General features: G+C 37.7%; 1 protein-coding gene across 1 annotated transcript; it reads right to left on the reverse strand.

Moving 5' to 3' along the window:
* Positions 1 to 4597: 4597 nt before the first annotated feature.
* Positions 4598 to 7324, reverse strand: LOC110023271 (putative serine/threonine-protein kinase-like protein CCR3; the record flags this gene model as incomplete). The annotated part of the gene is given in 2 exon segments (XM_020722594.1): positions 4598 to 5440; positions 5443 to 7324. Coding segments are annotated over 2 exon segments (2335 nt in total), but the record flags the coding sequence as incomplete, so codon positions are not given.
* Between the last annotated feature and the right edge of the window lie 7011 nt (positions 7325 to 14335).

The following is a 14335-nucleotide window of genomic DNA, read 5'->3' on the forward strand; positions in this document are numbered from 1 at the left end:
TTATGTCTCGCAGATGAGATTATGTATCATGTTATGAATCTGAAATCTTCATGAGAAGTATGGAAGAAATTGGAATCTCAGTTTATGTCCAAATCTTTGACGAATAAATTGTATCTGAAGCAAAGGCTGTATGGGCTGAAGATGCAGGCATACACTGATTTGGTTCAGCCCTTTAATGTCTTCAATCAAATAATCACGGATCTGGCACGGCTTGATGTGAATATTGAGGATGAAGACCGAGCAATGATTCTTTTGTGTTCATTGCCTACTTCTTATGAACATCTGGTGACTACTCTTACATATGGGAAAGAAACAATTAAAATTGATGAGATTACTGCAGCATTGTTGGCTCACAACCAGCGGAAGCAGAATGCAGAGGAAAGCTCTCATGGTAATTGTTTATATGCCAAGGGTAATCAGGATTGTGAAAGTAAGGAGGAGAAGGAGAATTCTGGAAGGCAAAGTTCCAGGTCAAAGCCTAAAGGCAAGAAGATTCGTTGCTTTAAGTGCAAGGAACAGGGACATATGAAGAGAGATTGTCCAATGCTCAAGAAGAAGACTCGTGATGTATCTTCCAGGCCTGTGAATATGGTGCAGAGTGACATTACAGATTACAGTGATGGTGATGCGCTTTCAGTTACAACAACTCAGTTAAAGGATGGATGGATTCTTGATTCAGGATGTTCTTATCACATAACACCTAACAGGGAGTGGTTTACTTCATACAGGTTATCTGATTCTGGTTCAGTCTATTTGGGTGATAATAGACGATGCAATATTGCTGGTATTGGTAAAGTCAGAGTTAAGATGTATGATGATACTGTTAGAACATTATGTGATGTCAGACATGTTCCAGAGTTGAAGAAGAATTTGATTTCCTTGGGCACTCTACACAGAAATGGTTTCATTCTTAAGGCAGATGAGGATAGGGAAACCATCGAAATTGTTAAGGGTGCACTGACTGTGATGAAAGGAAAGATCACTGTAGGTAACATCTATAAACTGATAGGGAGTACAGTTGCAGGTGGATATCGCTCTGTTGAATCATATGATGAAAATGCAACAGGAACTTTGACCAAGCCAGGTTAGATGGTTTGGTTGCCCAACCCACTACGGTGTAAGAAACTCCATGAAGTATTTTCTTCTAAAGGGGCTGAATATTCACTAAGGTGGAGATTTGTTTGGTAGGCGCATATACCGGGTGATGCATATCTCCTAAGGTGTTGGATATTCGCCAAGGTGGAGAATTGTTAGATATGGCTCTTATCTAGGGAGTTGGAGTTTCTTTTGAAGAGGTGTGTCTCCTGGTGAAAAGGAGTGTCTCTTGGAATAAAGGGGGGTTGGGAGGAGCGAGGGCGTGATTGTAATTTTATCTAAGGGTTTGTATATGTCTATTTATATGTGAAACCCTATGGGATGTATTTGAACTTCTCTGAAATAGTGAAATCGCCGCTCGCTCCCGAGAACGTAGGCAATTCTCTGCCGAACCTCGTTAAATCTCTGTGTTCTTCTTCTAGTTTGTGTCGATTCCTGTTTTATTCCGCGTTAAATTTCACAACATGTACAAACCTATTGCCACATATCAAACGAAAGCATGGATGCAAAATGCAACAATATAAAAAATGTTACTAAAATATTCTGCAAAACAAACTTTCTAAGCTTAAATTAGTTGGATCCAATATGAATAAAATCACATAATTAAGACAAATCCAACTTTCAAGCATGCATGCATGACCTCCTTCCCTCCAAAAGCTAAAATCTTTAGATGATAAATCACTACCAATTATATATAAATTACTTGGTTTCACCTCTTGAGAACAAGAATGGTGGTTAATTTGACACTATTTGTAATAAGAATCAGTATCCTTCAAAATTAGGGTTGGCCAAACTTTCTAGTTTTTTAAATGATTGTATTGTTATTTTATTACTTTATTATTTTCAAGTCTCCAATACATATCAAGCTTTGCAAATAGCCCCAAATTAATTTATAGAAAGTTAAAGGTTGCCACAATAAAAAAACACTTAGTTTATTTTCTATAATAATCTAGACAATATAAATTTGAGGGAATTTTTATTATTTAGTAAAGCTTAAATATGCTATTGTAGACATTTGCTTTGGCCTCACTTCATATTATTCTATTTTGTTCCAGGAAATATTGTTTATTCGAGGTAGTCATTTTAACTCTTTATAAAATCATGTGCTGTAGATGCTTAAATTTCATGCACATCAACAAAATGATTGAATTATGGAAATTCTATATTTTCGGTGGCCTTATCTTTACTTTTTTTTTTGTCCTTGAGTTGATTTTGCTCATTTTAAAGCCATCCCTTATCCTAAGTTGTTAGTCGAAGCACCTACTTGACAATAATAACTTATGGTTAAAGAGTTTGAAAGAAATCTCTCAAATATTTTTATAACTATCTTAGACAGTTTAGTTGGAGCTTTTGTTTGAAAAGACCGTAGCATGTACTAGAGGAGTTCTTGTGAAATCTTCCAATAATTTTTTACCTCTTTTAGTTTGTTACTCGATGCCCCGATGCCCCTACTTGAGGACCGGAGCTTGTTATGGAAAAAGTTTTATGAAATCCTAATTTGTTAGTCATAGCCTCTGCTTGGCGTCCATAACCTATTATGGAAGAGGTCAAATCAGGTCCCCCTATGACTGATTTAACCTTGAATGAGGTGCTAGAATATATTATGTATTTCTCGAGTCTGGGGCGTAAGTCGAGATGGACCATATCATTTTTTGGAAATATCGTTGTGACCACCTTCACGAATGATGATAGGCAACCTTTTGTTGGTTTTTGATTCATCATCCCCAAATGGGGGTGGTGTTCACACGAGCCTATAAAGCGGCCATAAAGTTATCATAATTGTATTCAAATAAAATATTTGGTACAAAAAAGTAAATATAATTTTAATGCTCAAACAATAATGATACAAGAAGCTGAAGTACATATAAAACAAACTCACTAATGCAGAAGTGATGATTGAACACTAATAAAGATGAAAAATAAACAACTAGTGTAGCACGATCGTGCTGACTACTAGCAAATTTATAAAGAATTTGTTTATTCTAGGTTTGTAGAAGTGTCTTTCCATCTAAGTCCTTCAGCTTGAAAGTTTCTACCTTAATCATGAAAGTCACCACATATGGCCCTTCCTGGAGAGGCTAAAGATTGTTACGTTGAGGTTTATGTTTTGCGGTTTTGAAACTTCGCAAGACCAAATTCCCAATGGGGATAGGTCTAGGTCTTACTCTTCGGTCTAAGTAGCAAGCCACCCTTTGATTGTTTAAAGCTCGTTTTGAGAATGGAGACTTTGCAAGTTTTTGGAAGAAGATTCAAAGTCTATCAGAGTTTCTCGTCGTTCACACAAGATTGAAAGTTTGAAACCATAGGCTTGAGATTATGATATCTGCAGGGATAATTTCTTTTATGTTGAATCATATATTACACGGTATTTCTCCAGTTTGTGCATGTGAGGTGGTGAGATAAGCCTAGATAATAATAAGGAGCTCCTCAACTCATTGCCCCTCAGTTTTCTTGAAGCGAGTTGTTAAACCATTAACGATGATACAATTGGTGACTGTAGTTTGTCTGGGGGTGAGTAATAATTGTTTGCAACGATTGGATGTGGTGCTCTTTAGAGAAAGATGTAAAGACCTTTCCTGTGTACTGAGTCTCATTTTTAGTAATGATTTTAGCAGGAATACTGAAGTGACAAATGATATTCTTCACCCTAAATTATTTGGTATTTGCCTTTCGTGATCTTCGCTAAGGGTTTAGCCTCTTCCCACTTAGTGGCGTAATCAATTACCAAATTCACTACAATTATTTTGGTGCTATAGTAAAAGGTCCCATGATGTCTATCCCCCACAGGGCAAATGATCAGGGGTTTGAAGGAATGTAAGCTCTACCAGTGGAATGTGTATGAGGCTAAAATGAAACTGACAACTCTGATATTTTTTGGTAAAATCAAGTACATCTTATTCCATATTTAGCTAGTAATATCCCTATCTCATTATCTTGAGAACAAAAGATATTTCGCCTAAGTGCTTACCACATATCCTAATATGAACTTCTCGTAGTGTGTAGTCAACATCTGTTGGAGAAAATTGACTTGTAAAGTTTTTATTTATAGTGGTGTAAATTCTTGCTAGCCTTCTAAACTCTAGAAAAAGAAATAATTACAAATGAAGTATTAAGGTGATTTTTTGAACTACGAAACTGATCCATTTATGAGTGTCACAATCAAAACATTATGAATTTGAAAAAAGCGAACAACATAGGCCAGAGTTTTATCATGACTCCTGATATTTGAGTGAGAATTTTAAAATTTGATAAAAGAATAAAAAAATTATCTCAACATTTAATTTATAAATAACAATATTTGGTGTGATCTCTATGCACTTATCTTTGAAAAAAAAAATTTAAATTTACATAAACATATTTATAATCCAAACCCTTGAATTCATTTCTTTTTAAAAAAAAAATGGAAATTTATCAATCTCTAGAGGAAAAGGAGAGATTAGAGCTGGACCAGCATTCCTCCTTCCTCGCATCGCAGAGCGCGAGCGCGCTCTCCAGACACCACCCGATATGGCCGGCCTATCCTTCCCCTCCATGCTCACGCAATGCACCGCCGTGTAAGCCACCAGCTCCACCGCCTCCGCCTCCCGCAGCTCCGGCCGCCGCATATGCCGGTCCAACACCCTCCCCGTCTCCCCATCATCAATCCTCCGCGCGGCGTACTCCACCACGCTCACTGGCTCCCCGCTCTCTCCCCCTTCCTCCCTAAAAATCGCCTTTTTTCCCGTTAACATCTCCAGCATCACTACTCCGAAGCCATAGACGTCGCTCTTCGTCGTCAGCTGCTGTATTCCGCCGTAGTACTCCGGATCTATGTAGCCCATTGTTCCGGCAGCTATGGTTGAAAGGTAGATCGATTCTGCTTCCGGCCCCATTAATGATAAACCGAAGTCGGAGACCCTCGCCACCCAGTCGCCGTCGAGCAATATGTTTGAAGATTTGATGTCTCGGTGGATGATCGGCGGCACGGCGTAGTTGTGCAGGTATTCGATTCCTCGAGCGGCGTCCAGAAGGACCTTTATGCGCATTCTCCAGGAATCCATGGGTGGTCCTGCCTCGGTTCCAGTTCTGGAGTGCAGGTGGTCGTACAAGGAGCCGTTTTTCATGTACTCGTAGACGAGGAGCCTCTCGTCTCTCTCTTCGCAGTACCCGACCAGGTTTACTAAGTGTTTGTGGTGGAGACGAGAGAGGAAGATGAGTTCGGATTGAAAAGCTCGCTCCTTTTCCTGAATTTTTGTATTTATTTGGGCTGATTTGAGCTCGCCGCGTTTAATGGCGACTTCCCGGTTGTTTTTGAGCTTGCCTTTGTAAACCGTGCCGAAGCCTCCCATCCCGATTCGGCATTCAGGGAGAAGTTGTTTGTTGCGGCGGCGAGGTCGTCGAAGGTGAAGACTTCTGCGCGTTCATGGAAGGATGATGGTCCCCTGCGACGGCTGCTGGTGCCGCGGGTAATGTAGTGGCGGAATGCCTGGGATTTCGAGCCGGGTGGGGAGAATAGGGGGCTGGGGATGCTGATGGATAGCTGTGGAGAGTTGCCGGAAATGTTGGAATGTTGACCTGTGTTAAAAGTGGGTGGCGGCGGCTGCGGCGGCGGTGGAGGCGGCGGCTTGGAATTGTGAACTTTCTTATTCCGGCGAGCGCGGTTCCATAAGAAGCATAGAATGCTGCACATGGCGGCAAATCCTCCGACGAAACCGATAATAACGAAGGCTATCCATCCTGTGCTCGTCTTGAGGAAACCCGGAGCTGATTCCGGTAACGGAGAAGGTATTGCCGGCGGCGGAGGGTGCGGTTGAGGGATAAAAGGAGCTCCGCAGGACTTGCAAATCACGCCGGAATCTGAACAGAGAGATTCCGAATCGGGGAAGACGCCGCATTTGCAGTAACTCTCTTCTGCAACACATCTTCCCGGAAGAACTTGGGGCAGAAGAAGAGAAAATGTGGAATGATTGATCCCATTCGCTTTCCAGCACATCACCGTGAAGTTATCCGTTATCACCCCGCAGGTGAGGTCGCCGCCGGCGACCACGAGCTCGAAACTCATGCTATTTTCCGGACTGTAACTCCAAACTCCGCCGCCGCCGCCGCCCCAACAGATCACAGTACCATTAGGCTGCTTGATCGCGCATGAGTGATTCAGACCAAGAGCCAAGCCGGAGAACTCAAAAGCGCCGCCTGAGGGAACATTCAATTGGCCGGAGCTATTGCTTCCCTTACAAATTAAAAAACCAGAGAGATCCATTCCGCAGACATGCGAGTCCCCTGCAACAACGCTCTGCATCAATATATCACCAAAAGCGCTTCGGAACTCCAAACCATGTCCTCCCCAGCACTGCACGCGGTTATCAACCCCAATTCCACACGAAAACCCTCTCCCCGACGTCAGCGATCGGTATTCTCCGTCGAAGCTCGCCGGGAAACTTCCATCACCCCGCCAACACAGAACTCTGCTTCGATTTCTCTGCAAGGCGCAGACTTGATCATCCCCAACGCTGAGATCCGCGAGGGGAACAGGGCCGTTGTAAATCCTCTTCGCCGATACCTGTCCGGCGGAGCTGTTTCTCACAGTCCAGCAAAATATACTAATTCCTCCAGACCTCAGCCCGCAAAAGAAATCCCGGCCGCCGGAAATCGATTCAAAAGACAGTTTTGGAGAGACAGAGAACTCCGGCAGCCCGACACCCGCGCAACGCACTCTCTCCCGTCCAGCTCCGGCGAGGATCCCGCAGACTGTCCCGGAGGACTGTATCACGGCAATGGTGGCCGGAGAACCCAGCCCCTCTGCAGCGGCGACGATCAAAGCTATCAAAATCGCCGCTGCTGCGGCCGGCGGAATCCTCATCTCGCCATCGGAGTTGCAGGAAAGATGACGAAGAGGGAGAAAGATGAATGCTGCAACGAATGAAATAAGTTAATGAAATCGGATGTAACGAAGAAATGGAGGGCGGAATCCTGCTTTCATGGGCGTTGGGCTTCGTCTCCTGCGAGCGCATCAGCTCGCCATTAATTGGCGCGATCAATTACGTCTGATCAAACCTTGTCAACGGAAGCTTTTCTAACTACTAAAAATTTTAAATTTGAACTTAACGTCTGATTTCTCAATTTCCAACACACAAAAATATTTATAATAAAGTAGAATTGATTAAGATGGGCACTTCCTAACGCATTGTAATCAAGGTGATTTTTAGTAGAATCTTAGGGCCTATTTGGGCAGCTTATTTGGTGAGGTGACGTTTTAAAAACGCTCACCAGACTTGTTTGGATAAACAGTATTTTGGTAGTTCACACCGCACCTATCTAGGTGCAGTGACAGCTTTTTGACTGCGGTCTGGCTTTTCTAAAAAAAAAAAAAAATTATAATAGTCACCGCACCTAGCTTATCAGCAGATTATTCAATAAGTTGCAGCTGCCCCAAACAAACCATTAATCTTATGTTATGTGCATATGAGATACGATTTATAAACCCAATAAAAGTACAATGAGATTGTAACAAATTGTGTTATACATGAAGTACGGATGTATCTGAGCTCTATCTTCATCTAAAGGCATCTTCCAGTCGGCTGTGTTTGATTCGAGCAATTTAACTTTCAAGCTAGGGTTTGAAGAAAGGGTTAAGAGTCAACGTGGTGAAAAATTATTATGTGTTGCTGATCGCTTGTTTGAAAGATGGTCTGGATACAGTTCACGCTATCATGATTCACACGACGGCCCTTCCACACCGTTGTTCGGACGTGAGGTCAACTGCACCTAATAATTTCTCCAACATGATAGAGTGGATTGAGCACATCGAGAAAGAAGTGTCATGTGTCGTGTTGGAAATTTTGACGCTCGATGAGATTCCTCAAGATGCCAAAGATAAAAGACAAAAGGGGAGGGGAGGGTTAGAGAAAAAAAAAAATGAAGTTTTGAAAAAATTATTGAGAATAGACTGTGTTTATTATATATTATTTAAATCATTTCATAGAGATTGTTATATATCTTGTTATTTTTCTAAGATTTTAAGTAGATTATATATGTCTATAAGTGACTTGAGTGCGGCATATGTTTCTAGAAAATAAAAAATATCTTTTGAGATTGTAATGTTTTCATAACTTTATATATGCCATGTGCCATCAAGAAAAATTTATCATATGAATGCATTTTAACTAAAAAAAAATTCTAAATTTAATGAATTCTAAGAAAGATTTACAAGTCATAATGAATTTGATTATCTGAAGATAACCAGTTGATTGATAACCAGCAGATCGAAGGATTGTCGGACGACTGAAGACTAATCTGACCACCAAAGCTCCACCATGGCTAACAAGAGACAAACATCCAAGCCAACCAACGAACAAAAGTCCAACCCCCCAAACAAAACCAACAAATCCCAAGTATCAACACGAGGCTCTATCAACAACCAAAGAACAACAGCCAGGCTTGCCGACCGGAAACATAAGGCTGATCGGTTGTCATGCTCAAAAACCGATTGGCTTCGCAAAGCGAAGCCCGATCCCGATCGATCCCCAAATAAATATCTCATTGTATCATACTATTTTTTTTATAATTTTTATATCACATACTATATTTTTGGCAGTCATTTATTTAACTTTGATTAAATGATTTTTCACTAAAAATTTAATAGAGATTTAAATAATAATTTTTGGAAGATTAACACATACATACCACTCAATTGCTATGTATTTTCATATCAAACACTTAAATTTCAATTTTTACATATATGCCATCCTCCCTATACATGAAAATATGTATTTCATTTTTAAAAAAAAATTAAAATAGTGATACTTTTGATATATATATGAAATATTTGGATGGTATATATGTAAAAAATCAATTTAGTTTGGTGCGAGAAATTATTATTATTATTATTACTTCAATATCACAAATTAAGAGGAAAATAAAGGAAGATTTACATAAATGCCACTCAAATTCTCCGTAATTACATATCTAACCCCAAAACTTCAATTTTTATATATGCGTCGCCTTGCCTATATATGAGAAGGTGTATTTTATAATTAAAAGTTAAAATAGTGATATTTTTCGATGCAATATGAAATATTTAAGTCTCATTAATATAAAAATCAAAGTTTCAGTATTATGTTTCAATGCGGTCTGAACTTTTTCAAAAAAAAAAAAAAATTTAATTTTTTGAATTATTTTTCAAGAACTTAAAAGATATTTTTTAATAAGTTGTAGCTGCCCCAAACAGACCCTTAAATGTCTTTAAACTAGTGCATTGACTTTAATTTGCATACATGAGTAATCCTTATGAGAATAATTTTGGACTTATATTAATTATATTACTTACGTGACGTGTGCACTTGCATGTAGGGGTGTAAACGAACCGAACACGAACGAACAGAGCTTATGTTCGTGTTCGGTTCGTTTTAAATTTAGTTTGTTTGAAATAAGCTCGTGTTCGAAATTGTTCTTAAAGTCATTGTTCGTGTTTGTTTCTTAACGAACAAGCCAAACACGAGCAGTTCAAGAACGACGAGCTCTATACTTTAAGTTAATGTCAATAGTTTTGATAAAAATTAATGTCTTAAAAATGTAACGTAATACTAAAATAGGAAAAAAAAAAAAACTATTCCTAATAATGAATCGATTGAATTTTGGGAAATTTACTGATAGATGATGGAACCTTGAACTGGGACTTGATAGGGTTCCTATATATATATAAATAATTATTTTAAATTATTTTATATTTCGAATATGAACGAACGCATCAATGTTCGTGTTTGATTCATTTAAATAACCGAACAAAAAAAAATTGTTCACGTTCGTCTCGTTTACTTATCGAACGAATCGAGCACGAACTCATGGACGAACCGAACACGAACTATTTACAAACAACGAACTTTTTTGACAGCCCTACTTGCATGAGCCCGCGCAAAATCGAGTCAGCGGATCAACATCAATAAGGGGCATGATAGCCAGCACTTCGACATGTGTGGCTAGCACTTCAACACGTGCGGCCGACGAATCGCAGTTTAAATAATTTGGGATTAATAGCCTAACAAAAATTCTAGTATATTTTTATTCGAATGAGATTATGTTTTATATTTTTTTAAAATTTATATATCATGAATATAATTATAAACTTCTAGATAAATATAATTAAAATAAATATTGAACAAATGCAATTTAATTGTTTGACAATATAAAAATATTATTATACATTAAGAAATGTAATTATGACAATAAAGTTATACTTTGGAGTCTAACATTTTAATGTATTTTTCTTATGGATATAATTATATTTTACAAGTGCCTATTATCTTTATATTGAAAAATTAATATGTAATTATGCACATATAAATAGGATTAATGGATGTATTAAGCTAAACATCATTAGATATGTTGCTTAAGCACTTCGGACTCTCCATATTTAAGCTAATATTATTATTATGTAGCTTTTGGTTTGTATTTTTTGTGCTATATATTATTAATTTTCCTATTTTCCATTGTCGCTTATTAGAGATTTATATTTTAATTATTCAAAGATTTTGAATTAAAAAGGAAATAAAGATTTTTTTTTAAAAAAAGTTATTTGAGTTTGAGAATAATGTGTGTTAGTGAATAGAGACTTGAGATTAGGAAAGAGCTCTCTCTCTCTCTCTCTCTCTCTCTCTCTCTCTCTCTCTCTCTCTCTCTCTCTCTCTCTCTCTCATGACCATACAATTATTATATATTTACATCTCTAACATATGTAAATCATCATACAATTCTTATATATTTACCCATCTGTCGTTCAGATTATTGAGTGTCAGTAGATTCACGACATTAGATTAATAAATTAGTATATTATCATTTCATGATAGTCCTGCACACACAGATAAGAAAATAGTAGTAGGCCCGAAAGACACCACAATTTTTACTTGGAAACCCCTATAGAGGGAAAAAATCAAGGCATGGCCCAGTCGAGCAATCAATTATGTAATTGTAAGTACATAAAGTCATTCTTATCCTGAAAGGAAAGATGAAATTACAGAAGTACAATAATGGTTTGCCTTAAATAGACATGATAGGGCTACAACAAATGTAGCTCTTAGTTGTTGTAATAGTATCAGTCTGTCGTAGAGGCCATAATTGAAATTCGTTGTAGTAGTTGGTCATAAAGGCTGTTGTTGGTAGCTTCAAAAACGTCAGTTGGACATTGAGGTCGTGGTGGAGAGCTGTATGAGGGTGTGTCATGTATGTCGTAGTTAGATGTTGCATGAGCTGTGAACCACTTAGATTGTAGTTGGTCACATAGGTTGTAGTAGTGAGTTGTGATATCATTGGTTGTCCACAAAGGCCATAAAGGAGGGTTGTAATGATAGTAGTCTGTCTAATAGGCCATAGGAGGGAGGTGCACTAACGTTCGCAAGCTACAGAGGTCAGAGTTGGGAGCAGCATGTGTTGTGAGTCATGTAGGTCGTAGTTAGTAACATAAGTTGTAGTGGGGAGCTACGATAACATCCATAGGCCACAGAGACCTGAGTTATGAGCTACATGAGTTGTGAGCCACGTAGGGCGTAGTTGATCACATGGGTCATATGAGTGAGCTAAGATAACACCCATAGGCCATTGAGGATGTAGTTGAGAGTTACAATAACGTATAAAACCCACAGAGGACAGAGTTGGGAGATGTTTGAATTGTGAGCCATATGGGTCATAGTTAGTCACATAGGTCGTGATTGTGAGCTGTATTAACGTTAGTAAGCAACAAAGGCCAGAGGTGGGAATTACAATAACATATGTAAGCCACAGAGAATGGAGTTGGGAGATGCATGGATTGTGAGTCATATGGTCGTAGTTGGTCACAGAGGCCATGGTGGTAAGCTGTAATAATATTCGTAAGCCACAATAGTAGTGAGTTAGAAACTGCATGAGTTGTGAGCCACATAAGACACCCTCAGTCTCCCTAAGCACTATTGAAGGGTCGAGGGCTTTAGCCACTTCCTTGAGTTTCTAAACCCAATACCTCAAGGGCATCCATAAATTCATTAAAATGGTCAGTCTATGCATCAAATATAGCATGATGGACCTTTCAGTGCCATGGCATTTTTGTCATGGCTGAAAAACACCTAGATATAAATTCCCTAAAAACATTCCTTTAATTGGCAACTGACCCATCCATCTCTGAGCTCTTTCCTATATTTCCATAGATTTTCTCACACTCTGAAGAACATGCATATATGTTATGGAAATTAAGTGGCGAGATCTTCATTGAATCAACCGTTTAAATACATGACTTTGATGACTTTTAAGAGGAAAATATTTATTTATAATTTTTGAGAATTTCAAATGTACTTTCAAACTTGGTTTAAATGTACTTTGTGGTTTAGCTCTTCATTGGCAATGATTGCCAAACCAATTAAGATCCACCACCACTTTTTGTTCACTAAATAGGTGGCAGATTCTAATTGGGTTGGCAATCAATATTAATCATTAATTAAACTACAGAGTACATTGCAGATTAGTCAGCCCTAACCCAACTAAATCAGACCATCCATTCCCATATCATGGGATTGGATGTTATCAGTTCATCATCCTAATGAGATAGTGAACCAAAAAGCTCCAAGAAACCCGCTTAATCCAAATTATCAAGGACCTAAAATAGAAAACTACACACATCAAAAGCACCATCCAAACACTCCTAACACATCAACGACTAGAATGTTATGGTGTCAACAAATATTTCACAAAACATCAACTACCGTGAACCCTAATCTATCATTTAAAGAATGCCTCAAAATTAGGGGTGCTACAACCAAATAAAAAAACTGGAATAATCGCCAGAGTCCCACGAACAACTCCAAATGCTCGACAACAAGCTCCACCAGCTTTGTCCAACTTCACAAAGAAGGGATCAACACGCTCGACCAAATGTGGTGTAGAGGGCTCAATCTAGAAAAGAAACAATTAGGGAATGGTTATCCACTTCAATGAAGCTTTTGGAGGCTTCATATGAGAGGATTAAGTTATGTACAAGTGGAATTGCTCTTGTCCTAGGTCAGCTTTGGTGGTGGTGGTGAGCCAGTTGTAATTCCAACCATTTATTTGATCAAGTCAATTGGACAGACTTACATTTAGAATAAAAATTGCAGTAATTAAGAGACTGTAAAATTAAAAATACCAATTAGTGGAAATATTAAAAAAGGAATGTTGCATAAATGTGATTTGACTGGTCAACATAATGATTTTGTGATGACAAATCAATTATAGAAGTATATGTATATGTAACACCTATACTTCAATTTCTTACATATATGACAGATCATGGAAGAAAATATGAACTTCATTTTTAAATAATTTAAATAGTGATATTATTTATATGATATGAAAGATTTTGATGATAAAAATATAAAAACTATAATTTAGATGTTTGATATATAAATATATATGAATATCGTGATAGGGCTATCAAAACGGCTCGTCGTGCGCGAACAGCTCGTGTTCGGCTTGTTAAGAAGCTCGTGTTCAGCTCGTTTGCTAAGTTAACAAGCCAAACACGAACAACACGAACAAAGATTTGTTCATTCGTGTTCGGCTCGTTTTAGCTAATTATATATATATATATATATATATATATATATATAGTAGCATTTTTAAAAAATTTAATTGACTACGAGGCTACAAAAATTTATAATCAATTAAAAATATTAATTAAAAAAATAAAATAAAATTATTAAATTAGATTCAAATGATGTTTTATCATAAACAAATATTTTAATATCTTGCCCCAATCCTTAATATCTCATGGCTACGTGATTAAGGTTGTCAAACCGACTCTTTGTTCGTGATCGGCTCATGTTCGGCTCGCTAAACAGACGAATCAGACATGAACACACTTTTTGAGCTCGAAATATAAACAAACCGAACATGAGGCTCGCTCGTGTTCAGCTCAATTACACCCCTATATCGTGATATATATATATATATATATAATGAGAAAATATAGATATTTAATTAAACACTAAATATTATGTTATAGTGTTTATAGACTGTAAAACTCAAATTAAGCCCAACTTTTTAAATTATTTTCAAATTATGTAAGTTTGTAAATATTTTTAACAGTCCTAACCTTGTCCACCCAAACCATGCAACATCACATTAAATTAGGTAACCTAAAACTACTTCACTAATGGAAAAGTTTAATTAAATATATACATCATGTCATGATGATGTACCTAATAATTTAATTATATTATCAAATAACTTGATAATATTTATTAGTCTGTTATTAATCATTTTT

This window comes from Phalaenopsis equestris, unplaced genomic scaffold (genome assembly GCF_001263595.1).
Source record: "Phalaenopsis equestris unplaced genomic scaffold, ASM126359v1 Scaffold000223, whole genome shotgun sequence".
In the NCBI taxonomy this organism is placed as follows: domain Eukaryota; kingdom Viridiplantae; phylum Streptophyta; class Magnoliopsida; order Asparagales; family Orchidaceae; genus Phalaenopsis; species Phalaenopsis equestris.